Genomic DNA, 23,524 nt, shown 5'->3' on the forward strand with positions numbered 1-23,524 from the left:
AATGTTAATTGTGAGAAGTGGTGAAAATGTATGGTACCCTTAGAAGCCAACAGTTAAGGAGCAGACAAGAAAAATAAGGATCTGTCAAAGGAAACCAAAAGCAGGTGGTTTAAGGAGAATTAAGATAGTTGTCATGGAAATCAAGGGAAATAGGAGAAAGATATATATATATATATATATATATATATATATATATATATATATATTTAACCCTCACTTGAGAATATGCTCATTGATTTTAGAGAGAGGGGAAGGAAGGGAGGGAGAGAGAGAGAGAGAGAGAGAGAGAGAGAGAGAGAGAGAGAGAGAGAGAAAGAAAGAAAAAGATCTATGTGACAGAGAACATTGATTGGTTGCCTTCCATGCATGATATAGCCTCAACCTAGGTATATGCCCTGACCTGGAATCAACCCCCATGCTCCAACCAACTTACAACACCGGCCAGAGCCAAGCCCCATCCTATCTAATAAGAGAGTAATATGGAAATTAACCATCACTCCAACACACAAGATGGCTGCCCCATGTGGTCAAAGATGGTTGCCACAAGATGGCCGGCAGGCGAGGGCAGTTGTGGGTGATCAGGCCAGCAGGGGAGGGCAGTTAGGGGTGACTGGGCTGGCAGAGGAGGGCAGTTGGGAGGGACCAGGCCTGCAGGGGAGGGGAGTTAGGGGAGACTAGGCCAGCAGGGGAGGGCAGTTGGGGGGGACCAGGCCTGCAGGGGAGGACAGTTGTGGGCGATCAGGCCAGCAGGGGAGGGCAGTTGGGAGGGACCAGGCCTGCAAGAGAGGGCAGTTGGGGGCGATCAGGCCAGCAGAGGAGGGTAGTTAGGGGTGATCAGGCTGTCAGGGGAGGGCAGTTAGGGGCAATCAGGTTGGCAGTGGAGCAGTTAGGCGTCAATCAGGTTGGCAGGGGAGTGGTTAGGGGGTGATCAGGCTGGCAGGCAGAAGCAGTTAGGGGCAATCTGGCAGGCATGCAGGCGAGTGGTTGGGAGCCAGCAGTCCTGGATTGTGAGAGGGATGTCCAACTGCCCCTAAACAGGCAGTCGGACATCCCTCAAGGGGTCCCAGATTGGAGAGGGTGCAGACTGGGCTGAGGGACACCCCTCTCCCCACCGTGCACGAATTTCGTGCACCGGGCCTCTAGTTATTTAAAACAAAACAAAACACTATGCTAGGCTGTTTGTGTACATTCTTTTAAGTTTTATAATCCTGTAAAATAGGTAATAAACCAGGTTAAGTACCTAAATAAGGAAGTGAATTTAAGTGAATCCAGAGCTTTCTTTATACATTTACATAGGAGGAGAGAATTTCAAAGAAGTCCACAGAGTAAAAGTGGTTTCATAATTATAAAGTAAATATATCTGGTGTATTTGAAAATTAGGAGGTATCTTAAAATTTCAGCAAGAGTAATCTTAGTGAACTTGTAGAAGCAAAAACCTTATTAGTAAGCTCTTTTCCTTATGTTTTAGTATAAGATTACTTATCAATAATGTCATTTGTCATAATTTGTTATATTTTAAAAAATCATTAACATGAAATTTTATAGAAGGTGAACATGGTAAAAATTGTAGGGATTGTAGGCATTATTGCATAATTCTGAATCTTTAAAAACTGATATTTAATTTTTTGAATTTAGGTTCATACTTTGAAAAAAAAAGGTCCTGTGCAGAAAATACATTTGCATCAAATTTTAATTTTGGAACAAGCTCATCTTCTGCAAGAGACAATAATTATCCTCAAACACTAAAAACTCCATTGTCTGCTGGAAATCCACAGAGATCAGGATATAAAAGTTGGACACCGCAAATAGGATATTCAGGTAAAGTGAGTGGAATATTGAGCTAGATGACTTTTTGAAACTTTCAAGTTTTTTAAAATATAAATTAGGGTGGTTACATTCATTTGAAGTGTTTTGTACCTGATATGACTGATTGAAAGATAAATGTACCAATTTATTTATTTGATCTTTCATCTCGGCAGAACTTTGAGCAGTAAATTTATCTATATCCATAATTTGAGATGAGGTTAGTTTCTGACAGTTCATCAATTAATGCAGGTCTACATTATTTTAACTACTCTGGCCTCAAAGAAAAATTGTCTACTTTTGCTGGGCTTACCTCTCTGGATTGTTATATTTTTTGGATCTAGACCCCAAAAGTCCTCAGTATCTTTCTGCTCTTTAATACTTTTTTTTTTAAAGGTAAATTGAAAGTATCAGTATGACCTCATGGTATATTTTTTAACAGCTTTATTAAGATATAATTAGCATGCAATAAATTGCACATTTAAAGTGTGTAATTCAATATGTCTTGACACACAAACACAGGTATTCCTGAAGCTCTTTAGTATTTTTAAGGTTTTTTTTGTATATTTGTATGTATTTTGGTTATGTTTGTATGATTTTTGCATATATATTTTTATATTTATATTTTGTCTAGGACTTTGTTGCTTTCACCAAAACAATTGATTTAAAATAACTTTGCCTACCATTACCAGAAGCAGAAATCAGAATTCTTCATTTTAGTAGGGTCAAATTTATCAATATTTTCTTTTATGATTGCTGCATTGTGTATATTTGATTAGAAACTTTATCCCTGTCCCAGGTCAGAAAAATATTCTCCTATATTTTCTTCTAAGAGTTCTAAAGTTTTGCATTTTACATTTAAGGTTTTTTAAAAATATATTTTTATTGATTTCAGAGAGGAAGGGAGAGGGAGAGAGAGATAGAAACATCAATGATGAGAGAGAATCATTGATTGGCTGCCTCCTGCACGCCCTCTACTGGGGACCAAACCCACAACCCGGGCATGTGCCCTTGACTGGAATCGAACCCGAGACACTTCAGTCCCCAGGCCGATGCTCTATCCACTGAGCCAAACCAGTTAGGCACATTTAAGTTTTTAATATACCTAGAATTGATTTTTGTTTATAATATGAGGTAAGAAGTCAATTTAATTTTCCCACAGAGATAACTCCTATTTCTTGAATATCCTTTCTCCACCTTTGTCATATATCATAGACCCATATGGTTCTGTTTCTACCTCTCTTAATTTCCAATCTCTGCCAATATCACACTCTCTTTAGTTTTATATTACATCTTGATATCTATAAGGGCAACACTTCTACCCTTATCCTCCACTGACCATTTTAGTCAGATGCGTTATTGTGCTGAATGCCACAATGGTGGATAAGTCATTCTGTGAATTCATAGATGGTGATGCTGGTGGAAGCACTGTGTGCAAAGAAGGCAAATCTGTATCTAGAATATGTGTTTGTTCCAGTGAAGACAGATATCTTTCCTCTCCATGATGGAAGAAATCCAGTGTAATGAATCTAAGGCTGTTTCCCTGAGGAGTGGTGTTTTTTGGGACATTTAATGTGATCTCTGCTTTTGGCAGGTTAGGCACTCAGCAGTGTGAGTAACCAGGTCAACTTTGATAACAGGAAGTTCCTGTTATTGAGCCCATGCATAGGCACAATCCTGCCACCATGGCCACTTTGTTAATGGGTCTGTTGAGGAAGTGCTGGAGTGGCTGGGAAAAGAGGCTACTTGACATCCACAGCGCTGTCATTTTGTCCACCTGATTATTAAGAGACTCCTCTAGAGTGAATGCCTTTTCATATTTTCTTTTTTTAAAAAAAAATATTTTTATTGATTTCAGAGAGGAAGGCAAGGGAGAGAGAAAAACATCAATGATGAGAGAGAATCATTGATTGGCTGCCTCCTGCATGCCCCCTGCTGGGGATTGAGCCCGTAACCTGGGCATGTGCCCTTGACCAGAATCAAACTCGGGATCCTCCAGTCTGCAGACGACACTCTACCTACCCATTGAGCCAAATCAGCTTGTGTCCTTTCTTAGAGACTCATCCACATACATCTTCTCCAGAGAGAGAGAGAGAGAAAGAGTTCATGTAAAAATCTATCGTATCTAGAACAATCCTGTTCCTTTCAAGTCCCTGACCATCCAGCTAGACATTAGAAACTGTTTATGAATGAGTCTAAATCTGTACTTTCTGTCATCTCTTATTCCAAACATGTGGACAAACAAATTTACTGCTCAAAGTTCTGCCGAGATGAAAGATCAAAATGAATAAAACAAGTAAAAAAAGTTAGAGAAAATAGTAATGCATATCAAATATCTTAATGAAGGAGGAATTTCTTAGCAGAAAAGCAATGTAAGAAATTATAAAGGAAAATATTGTCTATACAAAATAGGAATCTTTGAGATATGAAAAAAATCAAGATTAGTAGTAACTATAAATTATTGTCATTGGTTTACAAAATTCTCATAAAAACAGATGGAAAACATTAAGACCTAATAAAAATTGTATTAAAAGGGTATAAACATTTCAAAAGAAAAAATAAGAAACAAATGGATATGTTAAATTATATTTAAATTTTGTAGTCATTTAAAAAATACAAATTTGAACAAAAGTCTATTAAATTAGCCAAAAGTAACAGTAATACATTTCATAAGTCATAATACAAAATTTATTTTTCATACTGCTGATGGGATTAAAAATTGGTATAATTCTGAAAATAAATTTGGCAATATATGAGACCCTTAAAAAATAGCAGTTTTCTGCGCATACAATGCATTATATAGATGACGTTTCAGGTTGTACACTTGAAATCTATATAATTTTATTAACCAATGTTACTCCATTAAATATAATAAAAATAAAAAATAGTGGTTTTCCATTATTTGACTTCCAAGGATCCATTTTAAGGAAATAAGAAGAGACCCAGAGAAAAGCTTTATGCACAAGGATGCTCTTTATACAGGATGGAGCAAAAGTAGGTTTACAGTTGTGCGGACACAAAACAGAGTTTGTCTTGTATAGTTTTGTATGGAAAATAATCTATAATAATAAAAGTGTAATATGCTAATTAGAACCAATGTCCTTCCGGACAACCCACCGGATGAAGCCGGGGCTGCGAGGGAAGCCCGAGTCTTGGGTGCCTGCTGGTGGCCGGAGGGAAGCTGGGGTCCCAGGTGCCAGAGGGAAGCCGGTGCTGGCAGCTGGGGGAAGGAAGGCCTACTCTTGCACAAATTTCGTGCATTGGGCCTTTAGTACAATAATAAATAATAATACAAGATAAGCTCTGTTTTGTGTCCTCAAAACTGCAAACCTACTTTTGTGGTATTATTCATAACAGAGATAACTATAAATGTTCTATTATTTTACTTTAAAGATTTTTAATTGACTTTTTAGAGAGAGAGAGGAAGGGAGAGGCAGAGAGAAACATTGGTGTGAGAGTGAAACATGGATCAGCTGCCTCCTGCTTGCCCCCTACTGGGGATCGAGCCCATGTGCCCTGACTAGGAATGGAACTGGCAGCCTTTTGGTGCACTGCGTGATGTCCAAAGAACTAAACCACATCAATCAGGGCATATAAATGTTCTTTTAGAAGTTTATAGGAAATGTCTCCTGAGAGCACTGAATTTCCACAGGAACTTGGTATTTATGTTACAATTAAAAATAGGAAGGTCATATTCTATTACAGAACTTAAACTGACTTCTATAGATGTAATGTAAACTCAGTCACCACATATAACATGGTTTTCATGGCAAAACAGATTCTGAAATCTCGATACAATAGATTTTTACATGAACTCTTAAGTTGACTACTCACTAAGATAGAATAAATGTGTAAGTAATTTTATATACATATTAGAAGAAGAATAGAAAATAAAAAAGGAATCTAGGTCAGGGAGTGAAAGGAGAGGAGAAAAGTGGTTTATTGAAATGCTAACAAAGGAATGAGAGATAATTTTATTTCTTTGAAAATAGGATTCCAGATATTTTTGTCCATGAATAATGTTCTATGTTTAATTTCATATACTTTACAAACATTTTTATATGTAAAAGGTTTTGTGTAAAAGGTGGCTTCATCCGGAAGGACGTCTGGTCTAATTAGCATATTACGCTTTTATTATTATAGATAAAATAATTTGCTCACATTTATATAGCTTTTACATGACAGTGTAAAATAAAAAAAATCTAGGTGTTTTTTTTTAATCCCAAATTTAGTGTTTCTTTTGTGACTGCATTTCAATAAAATGGAAACTAAGACTGTATAAATTACTTCTAAATGTTAATGAAGTTAATTTTTGGCAAAATATTTTGAGAATTAACATTTTTATTTGGTGTGAATATGAAAAGTTATTTTTTGATGAGTAAAAAAAGATTATTTCTTTTATTATTATTATTATTATTTAAAAAATATTTTTATTGATGTTTTACAGAGAGGAAGGGAGAGGGATAGAGAGTTAGAAACATCGATGAGAGAGAAACATCGATCAGCTGCCTCCTGCACACTCCCTACTGGGTGTGTTCCCGCAACCAAGGTACATGCCCTTGACCGGAATTGAACCTGGGACCCTTGAGTCCACAGACCAACGCTCTATCCACTGAGCCAAACCAGTTAGGGCAGATTATTTCTTTGGATATTAATAGCCATGTCCTAGATTTGATGTCTTGAGATTGTATGAGAAAAAACTGGAAATTATTTTTATTAATGTTTATACATTTAAAAAATTCTTTTTAGCAGCTACATCTTCATCTGCAGTTTCTGTACACTCCCCATCAGTTATTGTAGCTGTTGTAGAAGGGAGAGGACTTGCCAGGGGTGAAATAGGAATGGCAAGTATTGACTTAAAAAGCCCACAAATTATATTATCTCAGTTTGCAGACAACACAACATATGCAAAGGTAAGTATTTATAATCCTAGAAAATGATTGATCTATTGGGCACTAGCCTGATTTTCAAGTCATTACTTTCCTAAGTAGTTTACTTTTTGGTAGCATGCAGGTTTGGTAGTCTCAATTAAAATAAAATTGTTTTTCATCTGATATATTTTTAGTATATACTAGAGGCCTAGTGCACGAAATTTGTACACTTGGGGTAGGGTCCCTCAGCTTGGATTGCAAGAAGGTGCAGGCCAGGCCGAGGGACCCCACCATTGCATGATTGGGGCCAGGGAGGGATGCAGGAGGTTGGCCAGCCAGGGAGGGACCCCCGGAGGGCTCCAGGGTGTGTCCGGCCTGTCTTGCTCAGTCCCGATCGGCCGGAGCCCAGAAGCAAGCTAACCTACCAGTTGGAGCGTCTGTGCCCTGGTGGTCAGTGCACATCATAGCGACTGGTCAATCGGTCAACTGTCTGCCCCCTGGTGGTCAGTGCATGTCATAGCGAGCAGTTGAGCAGCCTTGGCGTATCATTCGCATATTACGCTTTGATTGGTTGAATGGCCAACTGGACGACTGGACACTTAGCATTATTAGGCTTTTATTTTATAGGATAGTTCTAAAAATAGTGTTTTGCTACATTTCAAATTATTAATTCTAGTTTGTAAAATTATACCTTTAATAATTCCTGGATTTGTTCCAAAGATAATATCTATATATATAAAAGCCTAAGTGACCATTACAACTGGTTAACCAGTCACTATGACACACACTGACCACCAAGGGGCAGATGCTCAATGCAGGAGCTGCCCCCTGGTGGTCAGTGCACTCCCATAGCCAACCTCCTGCCATCGGCCAACCTTCTGTGGTCCCTCCTCCCAGCTGGCTGGCCCTGATCGGGCCTCTAGTATGTAATAATGCTGTCTCTAAAGTGTTATTTCCACTGAACTGTATTTAAATTTTATTTTTGAGAGTTAAGGGAAATTGGTCTCTTTGATCAATCATAATGTAATCTCTTCTTGCCTTTACTTCCTATTACTCATTAATTTGGGCCAGTGGCCTATTACGGGAATTTGTGTGACTTAACAGGTAGAAGTAGTCCATTCCTACTCTAAGTCCTCCTTTATGATGCCCCAGGATATAGGCTTTCTTTTCTTACCTAATAATAAATTTTTAAATATACCTAACAACTTAACTAATAATAGTACTGCCTACTACCTTCATCTCTGGGTATTTCACTTTTTTTTTAATCCTCACCCTAGGATACTTTTCTATTGATTCTTAGGGAGAGTGAGAGAGAGAGGCAGAGACAGAGAAAAATATTGATGTGAGAAAAATAGATCGATTGGTTGCCTCCTGAGCTGGGGAGGAGCCTGCAATCAAGATACATACCCTTGACTGGAATTGAACCTGGGGCCCTTCAGTCCACAGGCTGATGTTCTATCCACAGAGCCAAACTGGCTAGGGTGGTATTTCACATTTTTATGCAATTTAAAAAGAATAGGAAACAAGTTTTTATAAAACAGGAATGTTAATCAAACTGACTAATACTCGGTATGTCTAAAGTATTTCTAAAAAATTCCCTTTACTAGAATATTGGGAAAAGCGTAAGTCATAAAGCAGATGTTGTCATCTTTGATTTTTTTACTTTTCAACTTCTAAGATGTACTGGTGAGGTCATATTGATTGTATCACCATAGTTACACTATTGAATGGTTTTCATTGAGATGGATAAAATGCTGATTGGAAGAATTTATTTTAAAAAATCTTATTTTAAGAGTATGTATTTGATAAATTTAAATTAATTTTGGGGCTTCGAATTGTTACAAACTGTTTTGAATAAATACCCTATGTTTATGTTAATATTTTATATTTGCAATTATATAGGATATATGCTTAGTACATAATCATTAGAAATACATTTTAATTGAATATATAATTTGGAAAGTTGTACTTTTATATCTCTATGAAATGATTTAAAATATTTCTCTCTAAGACAATATGACCAATTTTTGTTTAAGAGAATCCTAAGCTTACATTTAAGAAATTGATTTTTCAAATGATTTTAGGTGATCACTAAACTCAAAATTTTATCACCTTTGGAAATAATAATGTCGAATACTGCTTGTGTTGTGGGGAATTCAACTAAGTTGTTTACTCTGATCACAGAAAATTTCAAGGTATGTGATTTTACTCTCAATGGTAACATTGGAGATCTTACTTTATTTAAAATCCATTTTGTAATATTATTCTAAAGAACAATACTTTGAGTGACTTTATAGGCTGGGCCAAAAGTAGGCTTAACAGAGTTTATTCTTGTATTATTACTTATTAATTATGGTATTATTTTCCATATCAACTACTGTAAACCAACTTTTGTCCCACCCTGTATTTAGTTCCCTGAGGAATGTACTAAATACAAGTTCTAATCTAATGAACTGTTAGTACATATAATAAAAACTGGAGGCCCGTTGCACGAAGAGATTCGTGCAATAGGCATTCCTTCCCTTGGCTTCCAGCACCAGTTTTCCTCCGGCACCTGAGACCCAGGCCTGCGCTCCTGCTGGAGTCTGCCACCTTTGCTGCAGACTCCGGCCAGAGTCTGCCATCTTTGTCTTCGCTGCAGACTCTGGTCAGAGTCTGCCATCTTCGTCTTTGCTGCTTTGCTGCAGACTCCAGCTGGAGTCTGCCATCTTTGTCTTTGCTGCAGACTCCGGAGCCTGCAGTCTTCATCTTCACTGCAGCTGGAGTGCCACTCCTGTAGATCCCTTTGCCCCCCGCCCTCCCTCTCATAGCAGGTGTCCTGCCCCACCTGGCCACTCCCTTGCCTGGATCAGCTGGGCTGCTGTAATCTTTGTCCTTCTAATTTGCATATTCCCTCCTGATTGGCTGGTGGGCATAGCGGAGTGATGGTTAATTTGCATGTTTCTCTTTTATTAATGTAGAAGATGAGCCTTGATATATCTACACTAATAAAAGAGAAAGATTCAAATTGACTGTATTTCTGTGACGCCCACCAGCCAATCAGGAGTGAGTATGCAAATCAACCCAACAAAGATTGTGGGTTAATTTGCATACTCAGCACGGAGCAAAGACTGAAGGCTCCGCCTGAGCAAAGACAGAAGACTGAAGACTGAAGATTGAAAGCTCCGCTGTGGCCGGAGCCAAGCTGAAGGCTGAAGGTTTGGCTCCGCTGAAGGCTGAAGGCTTGGCTCCGCTGCGGCCTGGGTCCCGGGTGCCGGAGGAAAACCGGTGCTAGAGGAAAACTGGTGCTGGCAGCCAGGGGAAGGAAGGCCTATTGCACAAATCTTCATGCAACAGGCTTCTAGTTTTAAATAAAAGGAAAAATATTTTAGGTAATTAGGAGATTTCTTAGAGTATACAAGAGGCAGACCCATAGAGAAAGCTGGATTTCCTTAGGTCTAGCTTCCTGGAAACTAGTTATTACGCTTACAGATTAGTTGAAATTGAAGTTCTTGTTCTTTAGGGAATAGCAGCTATCAAGTACTTTCCTTTAGAGAATTTGATCTATATTACAGAATTGTTTCAGCTTGTTTTGGTACTATGTATTGCCTCACAATTGGCCTCCTACTTTAACCTCCATCTGTGGGACTATGCCAGGTAAGTGCTCTGGAACCTTATCCAACCAGTGCACTTCCCCTCAGTAAGGCCCTTTCTACCATGTAATTTATCTCATTCCTCTGGAAAATCTTCCTTTTTTTTGTGGAAGGGGGCTATTGCTCTAAACCAAGTAGGCAGCATTGCAGTTGGAATAATTCCTGATGAGTGCAAGTTATTTTCACAATACACTGTATTTTGTTATGTTTGTAGACTTATCTTTGACACTTTGGGGACCAAAGCTGAGATTTAGTGTCCAATGAGTTCTTTATTCTCCTTAATATACAGAATCTGTAGTCATAAAATATTTTTTCTGGTGTTTTTCTAGATCCTCTGTAGCTCAGCTGTCTTTGATTCTCTGCCAGAAATGCTCCCTCTTGTAAATCTATTGTCTCTATTAGGCAAGTCTCTTTATCTGTTGCTTCTTTCATTCATTATTTCTAACTTCTTTCCATCACTCTTATGAAAGTAAACCTCTCCAACTTCCATTATTTTGTTTTGATTAAGCATTCTGTTTTTGGTTATAAATAACAGAAATTCAACTTAAACTAGCTTGAGTGAAAAAGAAATTTATTGACTTATGTAAAAGGGAAGCCAACTAGTTGGATATATGCTAGCCTTACCACGCTTTTATTTTTTTAGCTGCTGATAGTTAACCTCTATGAGGTTTAAGAGGAAGATTGCTGATAGCTAATTCATCTCAACTAACCCAACTCTGATAAAAAAAAGAACTTCTTTCTTCTAGTGTCCATATAGGAATTCCAGGGAAGGACCCTGACTGTTTCTGCTTTGTTTACATTCCCACATGTTAGGCTAGTCACTATTTCTGGGGATAGAGACACTATTAATTGATTAACTTCAGGTCATGTGCTTTATGCTATGGGGCACTAAGTACTATAATTGCTGTGAGGCACAGAGTACTATAATTGACAGTCAGACCACCACAAAGGCAAAAACACCATATATTCACTACACTTGAGTTGTAAGGCAGTATAACATAGTGCTTTAGAATAGAGGAGTTGGACTGTTTTGGCTGTAGATGCTGATTTTAAGTGATTATGCAAGTTAGCTTATTTAAACTCTTTGATTTTTTTAGTCAGTGAAATGGGGACAATAACAATTTCTATCTCCTAGAGAACTGATTTTTATATAGGGCAATCATAAATGACTTTATCAAGAAGGTTACATTTAATCCTGAATGGAGTGAGGTAGCAAGCCATGGAAATATTTGAGCTAAAAGTATTACAAGTAGAGAGAAAAATCAATATTATTATCATTATTACCACACTTACTATAAAAAGACCTTCATTAAATCAGAAGCAATATGAAGTGGAAGGAACATAGACTTTGTAAGTTAAAGATTCTAAATTCAAGTTTTGGCTCTGGGACATATCAACTGTATGATATGAGAAAAGTGACTTGACTTTTCAGAATTTTACTTACATAGAAATTGTAGTTAATAAGACTTAAGTCATAGGGTTATTGTGCAGATTAAATGACAACTGTTAAAATATTCTTGGCACATAACAAATTATCTGTTTATGACTTTTTTCAGTTTTACAGCTTTTAAGCAATCCAGTGTTAAATTACCTTTCTTACCAATTTTTATTCAAAGTAGTAGACACCTTTTGTTCTACAACTTCATGCTGTTTTTCTCTTTTTAAAAATCCCATTATTAACTTTTCTTTATTTTCTTTATTTTCTTTATTTTTAATTGATTTAACAGAGAGGAAGGGAGAGGGATAGAGAGTTAGAAACATCGATTAGAGAGAAACATCAATCAGCTGCCTCCTGCACACCTCCTACTGGTGATGTGCCCGCAACCAAGGTACATGCCCTTGACTGGAATCGAACCTGGGACCTTTCAGTCTGCAGGCCGATGCTCTATCCACTGAGCCAAACCAGTTAGGGCAACTTTTCTTTATTTTAAATAAATTAAATTCACCTCATGAAGATATCACTTCATAGATTTGATAGATGGAATAGATGTTTTCATTTTCCCTCAACTAGCACATTCTCTTAATTATGATAGAGTATGCCAGTCTGGTTGTAAGCCTGTGTGATGATGCTGCTGTAGAATAAAATTACTAGAAGGAAGATACTCTGATGTTTATTTTTTATTATGTTTCCTAACATATTCAGTTAAATTTAATGTGAGCATGCTCTAATAAGAGCTACAGGCTATATTATAATTCACTTAAGACAGATAATCATTCTTTATTTTTTTATAAATAAGAAAACTTTAATTCTAGAAAACATAAAAATAAACTTTATATAATATTTAAGCTATGTACACACATGTGTTTAAGAAACCAGTTTTGGGTAAGTGAATGAAACTTACTTTATTTTGAAATTAAAATTTATTTTTAGAATGTAAATTTCACTACAGTCCAAAGGAAATACTTCAATGAAACAAAAGGATTAGAGTACATTGAACAGTTATGCATAGCAGAATTCAGCACTGTCCTGATGGAGGTTCAGTCCAAGTAAGTTATGACTTAAAGAAAGTGAATAAATGTTTAGTGTGAGTTCTACAAGGACAAGGTCTTTTGTCTGTTTTGTTCTCTGCTGTATTCCTATTACCTAGAAAAGTGCCTGGCTTATTTTTAAAAATATCTTAAAAATTATTGATTGATTGACTGATTTTTAGAGAGAGAGGAAGGGAGAGGGGAAGAGAGAAAAACACATCAATATGGGAGTGCAACACCTATTGGCTGCCTCCTGCATGCCCCCTACCAGCGACTGAGCCTGTAACCTAGGCATGTGCCTGACCAGGAATTGAACTGGCAACTTTTTGGTGCATGGGACCGTGCATGCACCAACTTAACTACACTGGCCAGGGCAAAAAGTGCCTGGCTTATAATACAACTGAGGGATTTTAAAATAGTAAAATAGTTAACTAAAATTTACACACAAGGCATATCTTGCTAACTTAATTTATATAGAATTTCTCCAAATTAGTCATAATCTATTGCCCTAATGGTTGCTGCTTACTTTATTTTGAAGTGAAAAGCTCAATAGCTATTTAGTAAACTAGAAATGTGATTAAAGCTCTGTTCCTATTACTTCATAACTTTACTCCTAAAAGATTCAGCATGAGACAAGGAATGATATGTTTGGAAAGGATATTTCTTAGAACATGCTAAGTAGATAATGTGACCTCTTATTTACTCAGTTAATCACAATGACTACTCCCACTGAGTCATAATGTACTTTCCTATATGTTGGGACCTCCTGACTTTACCTTCAAAGCTTAGACTCTTTCAACATTATTTAAATACTTAGAATGGCACATAAAAAATTTGACACAAATTATCACTGAATGTTGACTTTTAAAAAATATATATTTTATTGATTTTTTACAGAGAGGAAGGGAAAGGGATAGTTAGAAACATCAATGAGAGAGAAACATTGATCAGCTGCCTCCTGCACACCTCCCACTGGAGATGTGCCCGCAACCAAGGTACATGCCCTTGACCAGAATCGAACCTGGGACCTTTCGGTCTGCAGGCCAACGCTCTATCCACTGAGCCAAACCAGTTAGGGCTGAATGTTGACTTCTAATGTGATTTATTGGCATTTAATATCCCTTAAGTGTCAGACTTCAGAAAATTGTCCATTTTTATCATGGTTTATGTTTTAGAGGTAATTTACATTGTTTTAAAAAAATCAGGAACTCAGTGTACTTTTTTTACTTTGAATTTGAGCAGTGCTATGCAAATATTTATAATTTTTCTAGTATTAAGTTGAAATACATGTTTCACTTACAGCAATTTTTTTATTCTAAAGATTTATAATGATGTATCATGGGTCACCTTACAGGTATTACTGCCTTGCAGCTGTGGCAGCTTTATTAAAATATGTTGAATTTATTCAAAATTCAGTTTATGCACCAAAATCGCTGAAGATTTGTTTCCAAGGTAGTGAACAGACAGCCATGATAGATTCATCTTCAGCCCAAAATCTTGAATTACTAGTTAATAATCAAGACTCTAGGTAAGATCACCCATTTTTTTTATATAAAATGTACCAGCATATTTTACTATGTCATATTTTTTATGTATAGTTTACATTTTAAAAAATTGATTGATGGCGAATAATTGCGTTGTTGCTCAACTGTTCAGATGTTTCACCAAAATCAGGTTTTTAAAAGATATTTGTGGAAATGGCATAAGCCACGGCCTGTGTGCTGCCCGGGGCTGCCTGGGCCCATCTGACATAAGCTACAAAGCGATCTGCAGATGGCTGTTACTTGTGCTGGGCTTGGAGCTGCCCTGGAGAGGCCAAGCTACAAACCAAGGCTGGCTGCTGCTAGTGCCAGGCCTGGGGCCACTTAATGAGAGGTATGGGGCACACTGAGGCCAAATGCTGCTGTTTTGAGAGCATGAGCCAAGACAAGCTGTTCAAATTGAAAAGCCACTGGAAACAGCTTGGATGGGCCTGCAAGTTGGGTGGGGCAGGATCTTAGGGAATCCCAGCGTAGGGAGAATAGTGCAAGCCAGGTTGATGGAAACTCAGATATGGTGCCTGCCTGCCAGCTTTGTGGAGGGGACATTGTATCTCAGAAAAGGAACAGTGGCCTCTGCCAGCACTTCTCTGCCCTTTGAGCTCTCACTCTGATGCCAGACAATTCATTTTCTGTCTGCATGTCCCTCGTGCCTTTTCAGCTGTTGCTCTGGCACTGGAGCCCAGAGGGAGCGAGTCCAAGTAAGTCCATGCATGGGCTGTTTAAGAGGAACTGCCTGGAACTCCAGCATCTTTTCATCTCACTCAGCTACAATCCCCTCTAGTTTTTGCTTTTTTAAAAAAATAAATATATTTTAATTGATTTTAGAGAGGAAGGAAAAGGGAGAGAAAGAGAGAAACATCAATGGATGAGAGAGAATCATTGATTAGCTGTCTCCTGCATGTCCCACACTGGGGATCTGACCTGCTAATTCATAGGATGACGCTGAGCCACGCAGGTCAGGCCCTGCTAGTTTTAACAGTTATGGGGACTTCTCTTCCTGGCACTGGAATCCTGGTCTCTGGGGCCTGGTGTGGGGCTGGGACCTCTCACTCCTCAGGGGGGATCTCTGCGGCTGAGATATCCCTCCCAATTATCCACTAAACGTGGGTTTGGGACTAGCCTGGTCTGCGTCTCCACCCCTCCTACTAGTCTCATGTGGCTTCTTCTTTATATCCTTAGTTGTAGGACTTCCATTCTGCTAGATTTCAGGATGTTCTGAATGATGGTTGTTTTGTAGGTTAGTTGTAATTTTGATGTGGTGGTGGGAGGATGCAAATACCATATTTACCTACACCTGCCATCTTGACTGAAGTCTGTGGTTTTTTTGTTTGTTTGTTTTTTAACAGTTTCTGCACCTCAATTTTTTTTTCCTCTTTCATTTGTAATTCTCTAACTTCTTAAGTTAGAATGAAGTGATTATATTAAATACTCATTTTATTAATGTAAAAGATTTTCTCCACCTAAGGATGAATGAATATTATTATTTGTTTTTCGTCACAGAAAAAAATTATGTCCTTATTATATCAACTAGAGAGGCCTGGTGTATGGATTCGTGCATGGGTGGGGTCGCCCCATCCCAATCAGGGCTGATCGGGCCAGGCCAGCAGGGGGGAGGGACCGCGGGTGGTTGGTGGGCTGGCCCCGCTCCCTGGTCAGACTCCCAGTCGAATTCCTGGTGGAGGAGACAATTTGCATATTAGCCTTTTATTATATAGGATTATTCTTGATATCTTGCAATTACTAATAGAATGTCATGGATTAGGACATTTTATTTTATTTTTTAAATATATTTGTATTGATTTCAGAGAGGAAGGGAGAAGAAGAGAGAGAGATAGAAACATCAATGATGAGAGAGAATCATTGATCAACTGATTCCTGCACACCCCCTATTGGGGATTGAGCAACCCAGGCAACCTGGGCACGTGCCCTTGACTGTAATAGAACCTGGGACCCTTCAGTCTGCAGGCTGACACTCTATCCACTGAGCCAAATCAGCTAGGGCTGGATTAGAACATTTTATATTAGTCTGAATATGGTAAATTATCTATGAAAAAATTGTTAAATGTAAGAAGATACGGTAGATTCTTATTAATCAACATATGGTTCATTGACTGACAGCATACTTGGGAGCTTATTCAAAATGTAGATTCTTAGGTCTCATGCCTGTCCTGAATCAGAATACACATGTGATTTGTATGCATGTTAACATTTGAGATTCACTACTATAGATTATAGGATTAGTTACAAATTTAAATTGCAATTTTCTTATATTTGTCTTTTGTATACTTAATGAAAATTTTCAAACTTGTGTTTTCAAAGGAATAATCACACTCTCTTTGGTGTTCTAAATTACACTAAGACTCCTGGAGGGAGTAGAAGACTTCGTTCTAATATATTAGAACCTCTAGTTGATATTGAAACCATTAACATGAGGTTAGATTGTGTTCAAGAACTACTTCAAGATGAGGACCTCTTCTTTGGACTTCAGTCAGGTAAATGAACATCCTCTAAGTTTATAAATAGAAATTATTGGAAAGATACATTGTCTTCTTATAAGGACACCAGTCAGATTAAAGCCCACCCTAATTACTTTATCTTAACTTGATTACATCTGCAAAGATTTAATTTTCAAATAAGGACACATTCACAGATATGGGGATTTAGGACTTTAAAATATCTTATTGAAGGGACACAATATAACCCATAACATGAGGTAAGAGAATTGCCCATGGCACCTGGCTATTTGCTCACTGGCATGGCAGTGCAATGTTCTTCTTAAACCTACAGGTGGAAGGACATTTTGTATGCCTTGTTCCTAGTCCAGTTCCTGGTGTCTAGGAACTTGGTCTGTCTTTCATACCCCCATTTTCCAACCACCCTCCTGGTGTACTGGTAGTGTAAACTGAAGTGGCACATGAAAATCTGGAAGGCATTTACAGCCTGAACAATTTTTCCTCATTCCAATTCCAAATACATTTAAATTTGTATAGTTCCTTAAAAATTCTGGCATTATATTGGCTGTGACTATGCACTCCCAATGTTGTTGAATATATTCACTTTTTCTATATATTACAGTGTATTTAGTAAAACTTTGGGAAAGGTACAAAGAAGCCATTTTTAACTGGTAAGCCTTTTCTTGTTCACAGCAACATCTTGTTGGCCTATCTATACCTGGCATTCCGTGTAATTCATAAGTGCCAGGAATATTAAAGTCATTTAATCATGTAATGTTAGTCAAGCTCCAACCATTTCTATGTTTCCTATATTGTGACAGTTTATAGTTTATTGTAACATGTAAAAAGTGGGGGAACACGAACATAGAGCAGGGTGGGAGAGTAATTTTTATAGTTTATTAAAATATGAGAATCTGAAACTTATTTTAAAAGACCCTGTATTACTTTATTGTAGGTATTTTATAGGCATTAGGGGTAAAAAGATAAGGAAGATTAAGTTATAAGTTTCTGTTCTCAAGGATCTTAAATTCATGTTAGGGAAACAGACCTCCAAATATGTGATGCAGTGTGGTAAATGCAATCATAATTGAGTATTTTATGGTAACACAGAGGAAGAAACTGGGATAATGGTAGAATCCATATGGGATTCACAAAGACAATATTTCAGCTCTGTCTTAAGGAAATGAGGACTTTGACAACAGGAGAATCCTAGAAATGATATTCAAGACAAAGGGAGCATGCCTATGCAAGGTTTATTAATGTACACAGGGTAATAAAAATATGTTTAGATGTGGTAGCAGGGATAAAGATCTGGTAGGAGTCCTATTGGCTGTGATTTTAAACCCTCATTACTTTTTAAAGTACACTTATTTTTCTGGGAAGTTGGAAAAGGTAGAGTTATACTTACATTGATATAAAAGAGCTTGTTGTATTTAAGATATGGCCAGTACTTATTTATGATTTGAAGCATTGGGGAATAGCAGGAAATGAGCACTGGGGCTAGCTTATGAAGGACCTTTATATAATACTAAGACATTGGGATTTTATCATGCAGGACATAGGGAGCTGACAGTTCTAAACTGAGAGAGTAATATGAGCAAACCTTTATTTTAGAAACATTATTCTGGTTGTTGTGATAGATTTGAGGAAAGGAAGAAGGAAGAGATTGAAAAAGAGCAAGGCCAATCTAAGGACTTTAAGAGTCTAGTGGAATCACATGTAAAATGTCATAATTGAACAGTGTAAGAGTAGTATAAGTAATATACTGAGCCTATTTAGTCTAATTTTTAAAAATAGTTCAAACATAATTAATTTATGGTAGAAGTGGTAAATTAGAAAAGGGCACAGTGCTAGAAGAAGGCACAATGAAAATTATCACAAGACTTGGTGGTTTGAACAAGAAGCGAATGACATAAAAAAGTTTTTTTTAGATATGTTTTTATTGATTTTTTTTAGAGAAAGAGGAAGGGAGAGTGATAGATAGAAATAACAACCTGGGGATATTGAAAAGAGATAGATTATAATTATCTATACATTTATTTTTATAGAATACTTTAAACTGGAAAATGAATTGAGAAGAATAAAATAACAGTTTTAAGCTCTGGTATGTTCAGGATACTTTACACACATTATCTCACTTAATCCTCACAGCAACCCTAGGAGGTAGATGTCATTATCCACATTTAAAATATAGAAGTTAGGTAACTTCTGGAAGATTACATGATTACACTGTCCAACTATACTTCTAAACTAATCTTTTTAAGTATCAGCAAGAAAAGTTAGAGATCCGAAGGTGGGAAGAAAATTATGAGAAGCAACATCAAAAGTTAGAGAAGTAGAGTTTCATGAAGGAAGGGGTGATCAACAGTGTCAAATTTGGAAGACAGATTGTGAGTAATCAAAATTAAGAATTGACTATTATTTTATTCCTACCACATGTAAGATAGATAAAGACAATGAAACAAGTAATATTTGTGGGTAGAATGGTTCTAGTTTATTATTTGAGGATACACAGTCTATATTTTAAACTAACAAAGTTCAAATGCTCATAGTTTTTTGTTTGTTTTAGTTATAGCAAGATTTCTTGATACGGAGCAGCTTCTTTCTGTTTTAGTCCAAATTCCAAAGCAAGACACGGTATGTTTATATATACATTATAGGTTATATTATTATTATACATTCTGATGAAAATTGTCTTAATGTAATGTAACAATTGGACATTATTAAAATGTTTTGGGAAAGTGCTTCATTATTAATATCTAGGTTTTTTAAGGCCTTTAAAAGCAAAAACTTCTGACTAAACTAAAAGTCCTCTGAAAATCTCCAGTGTGGAATTGCTTGCCTAAGATGAGTTCTTATATTTCCCCTTAAGGATATTGATTTTAGAAAATGCAATTTTCTGATCATAAGTATTTACTGAGAAGAATAATGCTTAAAATTTTTTATTTGAATTAACTCAAATGTCCTTTCTTTTTTTAAAAAAAAATATTTTTATTGATTTCATAGAGGAAGGGAGAGGGAGAGAGAAAAAACATCAAAGATGAGAAAGAATCATTGATCAGCTGCCTCCTGCATGCCCCCTACTGGGGATTGAGCCCATAACCTGGGCATGTGCCCTTGACCAGAATTGAACCCGAGACCCTCCAGTCTGCAGGCTGACACTCTATCCACTGAGCCAAACCGGCTAGGGCCCAAATGTCTTTTCTTTCTATAAAATGTTTCTGACCATACTATTTTTAAAAAATATATATTTCTTTATTGATTTCAGAGAGGAAGGGAGAGGGAGAGAGAGATAGAAACATCAATGATGAGAGAGAATCATTGATTGGCTGCCATCTGCATGCCCCCTACTGGGGATCGAGTCCACACGCAGGCATTTGCCCTTGGCTGGAATAGAACTTTGGGACCCTTCAGTGTGCAGGCTGATGCTCTATCCACTGAGCCAAACTGGCTAGGGCTGACCATACTATTTAATGAATTAGGAAGTTTTGTGTTTTTCATTACAAACATCTAAAATTCTTTCTTTAATATTTGAAAATGTCAATATTAAACCAAAATTTTCAAGTTTTATCTAAGTTTCTTTGCTTCATTTTGAATAACTTTTAATTTTTCTCAATTGATTTCAGACTGCCATATATGAATGTTTGTAGTGTATGGTTCCTTTTTACATTAATTCAACAAGTGATTTTATTTTACCAAACATTGTGATAAGTGCTAGGGATACTATAAGAAGTAAGTTTCTACAACAAAGGAATTAATGATCCAGTGTGAGATTTAGGTTAAAAAAAAGGCAATTACAGCATAGTATATCAAGAACTATGAGCACAAAATTCAGTGCTCATTGATTTATCACAAAGTGAATATCCATGTAATGACTACTCAGGTAAAGAGATAGATACTGTCATTACTTCAAAAATGCCCTTTCTGCTCCTTTCCATCTTATTTTCTACCTCTTTCAAAAATCCCTCAAATTTTCTTTATAATTTAATTTTTCATATTTTAAATCTTTACATACTAGTATAATCACCCAATTTTTATTGTTTATATCTGGATTCTTTTAGTCAATATTATGTTTGTGAGATTTAATCATGTTGCATGTAGATATAGCTCATTTATTTCTATTGTGAAATAATATTTCATTGTATGAATATGTCATTACTTTCACTGTTGTTTGACTTTTTGAGTTGTTGACAGTTTTTGGCAATTAGAAATAATTCTAGTAAACAATATCTACCTGTTTTTTAATACAGTTGTTTACACACTTTTACTGGGTTCATAGTTAGGAGTGGAATTTTGGGGTCATGGAGGATGTATATCTTCAACTTCAGGAGATAATGACAAAATATTTGCCAAAATGTTTTTCACAATCATTGCACAGTTTATATTTTCAGCAGTGTATGAGAATTCTCATTGTTCTTTATCAAAATGTGATATTGTCCGTTTAAAAATCTTAGGCATAGTAATTGGTAAATAATGGTATTTTATTGTGGTTTTAATTTACATTTTCCTATTACTGAAGATGAACACCCTTTCATATGTACATAGACCACTTGAATACTTACTTTTGTGAAAGTCTTATTCAAGTCTCTTGCTCATTTTCCTCTAGGGTTGTTTATCTTCTTTAGTGACTTCTGTAGAATTTCTTTTTATATTTTAGACTAGTGGCCTGGTGCACGAAATTCATGCACATTAAAAGGGGATTAACTGAGGAAATGTTTTAATATTGATAATTGCCCTTTCTCTATAATAGAAGTGTCAGAGATGAAAGAAAATTAGTAAAATGTATATGAAAATCTTCCTCCTGTCAGAGTCTGGGGCACACCACAGGACCCAGAGTCAAGTCTCAGCCCACCCATGTGCGCCTCAAAATCACGCGAGACCCAGACCCAGCCGGCCCCCCCATTGGGCTAGATCCAGACCCAGCTGGTTCCACCCTTGTCAAGCCCCGCCAGGCGGGTGGCACAGCCTCAGGTCCCCTGGCCTGGCACCAGGGCAGGGGGTATGACCTGAGGTCCCCCAGCCTGGGCCGGGGTGGGGGTGTGGCCTGAGGTCCCCCATCAAGCCCCGCCGGGCGGAGGGCACACCTTGAGGTCCCCCGTCAAGCCCCACCAGGCAGGGGGCACAGCCTCAGGTCCCCCGGCCTGGCGCCAGGAAGGGGGTGCAGCCTCAGTTCCCCCTTCAAGCCCTGCTGAGCAGGAGGCACGGCCTGAGGTCCCCTGGCCTGGGGTGAGGGGAGCAGCCTGAGGTCCCCTGGCCCAGCACTGGGGCGGGGGGGGCACACCTTGAGGTCCCCCCTCAAGCCCCACTGGGCGGGGGGCATGGCCTGAGGTCCCCTGTCAAGCCCTGCCGGGCAGGGGACATAGCCTGAGGTCCCCCGGCCTGGCACCAGGGTGTGGGGGGGCGGCCTGAGGTCCCCCGGCCTGGGGTGAGGGGAGCAGCCTGAGGTCCCCCAGCCCAGCACTGGGACCAGGGGGGCACACCTTGAGGTCCGCCGTCAAGCCCTGCTGAGCAGGGGGTGTGGCCTGAGGTCCTCTGTCAAGCCCCACGGGGGCGGGGGGGGGCACAGCCTCAGGTTCCTGCTGATTACTTGTTAAGGCTCGTTACGGGAACTTGGCCTCTGCTATGGGTGCAGCCATCTTGTGTTACCGAAACCCTGCCTCCGCTGTGGGCGCTTCCATCTTTGTGGTGGAGTGATGGTCAATTTGCATATTCCCTCTTTATTATATAGGATATGAGCCCTTTATTGGTTCTTTGTTGCAGATATATTTTCCCATTCAATATTGTGGTATAGATGCTGTTGGTGTACTACCCACAACCCCTTGGCATTCACTTTTGTACAAGGAAGGCTTCTTATTGCAAGTAGCTGAAACTTACTGCCTGAGGACTTTCTCTGGCTGCAGGAGAGAATAGAGTTGTTGCTCTGGCAATAGGTAATAACCAATACTGATCAGGAGTAGGTGAATAAATATTCAATTTTTCTTACCTGTGGAGATAGCTTCTGAAGCTTACCTTATACCATCTCTGACAGGTCTCAGCCATAGTAACATGCAGCAGTAACTGGATCATCAAGGCATCCTCTTGTGCTATCCTCCCCTTCCCTTCTTACTTCTGCTTACTGAAATTATTTTTCAAATACATTATTTGCCCTCAAATTCTAGTTTCTCAAACTTGGCTTTTGGAGAACTGGTCCTGTGTCAGTGGTATCTTTTGATGAATAAAAGTTCTTAATTTAAATGTAGTCTAGTTTGTGTTTTTCCTTTGTAGTTAGTGTTTGTTGTATCCTGCTTAAGAAGTTTTTATCTAACCCAATGTTTTGATTGCACCCATTGGATTTTAATTTATGGAGGTGACTGAGTGATGATATGGCGAGGCTGTCATTAAAAGAAGATTTTTATTACTTGGTATTCCTGAGAAGAGGGAGCATGCCACACAAGATCACATGGGAAAGTATTAGGCTTGGTCAGGAGTCAAAAGGAGTGAGGGGAAAACATTGCAAAAATCTTTATTATAATGGGAAGTTGTTAGGTGGAAGAATCCCCTATTGGGTAGAATGCAAAACACAGATGTTGGAGTTTGTGGTTAGAGGTCTTGTAATATGATTTTTGTGCATCCATAAAAGCCAAGACCATAGGGGAGATGTAAACAACTTTGGCCATTGTTAGGCCCTGTGATGAATGGATGCCAAGTCATTAATTATGAAATTTATAAAAACTGATTCAAACAAACAGGTAATGAAGATATTCTTCTTTGTTATA

The 23,524-nt window shown here is 37.9% G+C and overlaps 1 protein-coding gene across 1 annotated transcript in view; it reads left to right on the plus strand.

Moving 5' to 3' along the window:
* The window catches only part of MSH4 (mutS homolog 4), a gene marked incomplete at both ends in the record, with an annotated part of 63,471 nt that overhangs the window by 5,807 nt on the left and 34,140 nt on the right, over positions 1 to 23,524 (plus strand). The window contains 7 exons of the mRNA XM_080654638.1: positions 1,636 to 1,818; positions 6,556 to 6,716; positions 8,759 to 8,869; positions 12,678 to 12,793; positions 14,130 to 14,303; positions 16,636 to 16,808; positions 19,339 to 19,406. Of these exons, the coding sequence (XP_080510764.1) occupies positions 1,636 to 1,818; positions 6,556 to 6,716; positions 8,759 to 8,869; positions 12,678 to 12,793; positions 14,130 to 14,303; positions 16,636 to 16,808; positions 19,339 to 19,406 (986 nt within the window). The remainder of the gene's footprint in view (positions 1 to 1,635; positions 1,819 to 6,555; positions 6,717 to 8,758; positions 8,870 to 12,677; positions 12,794 to 14,129; positions 14,304 to 16,635; positions 16,809 to 19,338; positions 19,407 to 23,524) is intronic.

The sequence above is a fragment of the Plecotus auritus genome (genome assembly GCF_963455305.1).
Source record: "Plecotus auritus genome assembly, chromosome: 2".
Classification (NCBI taxonomy): Eukaryota; Metazoa; Chordata; class Mammalia; order Chiroptera; family Vespertilionidae; genus Plecotus; species Plecotus auritus.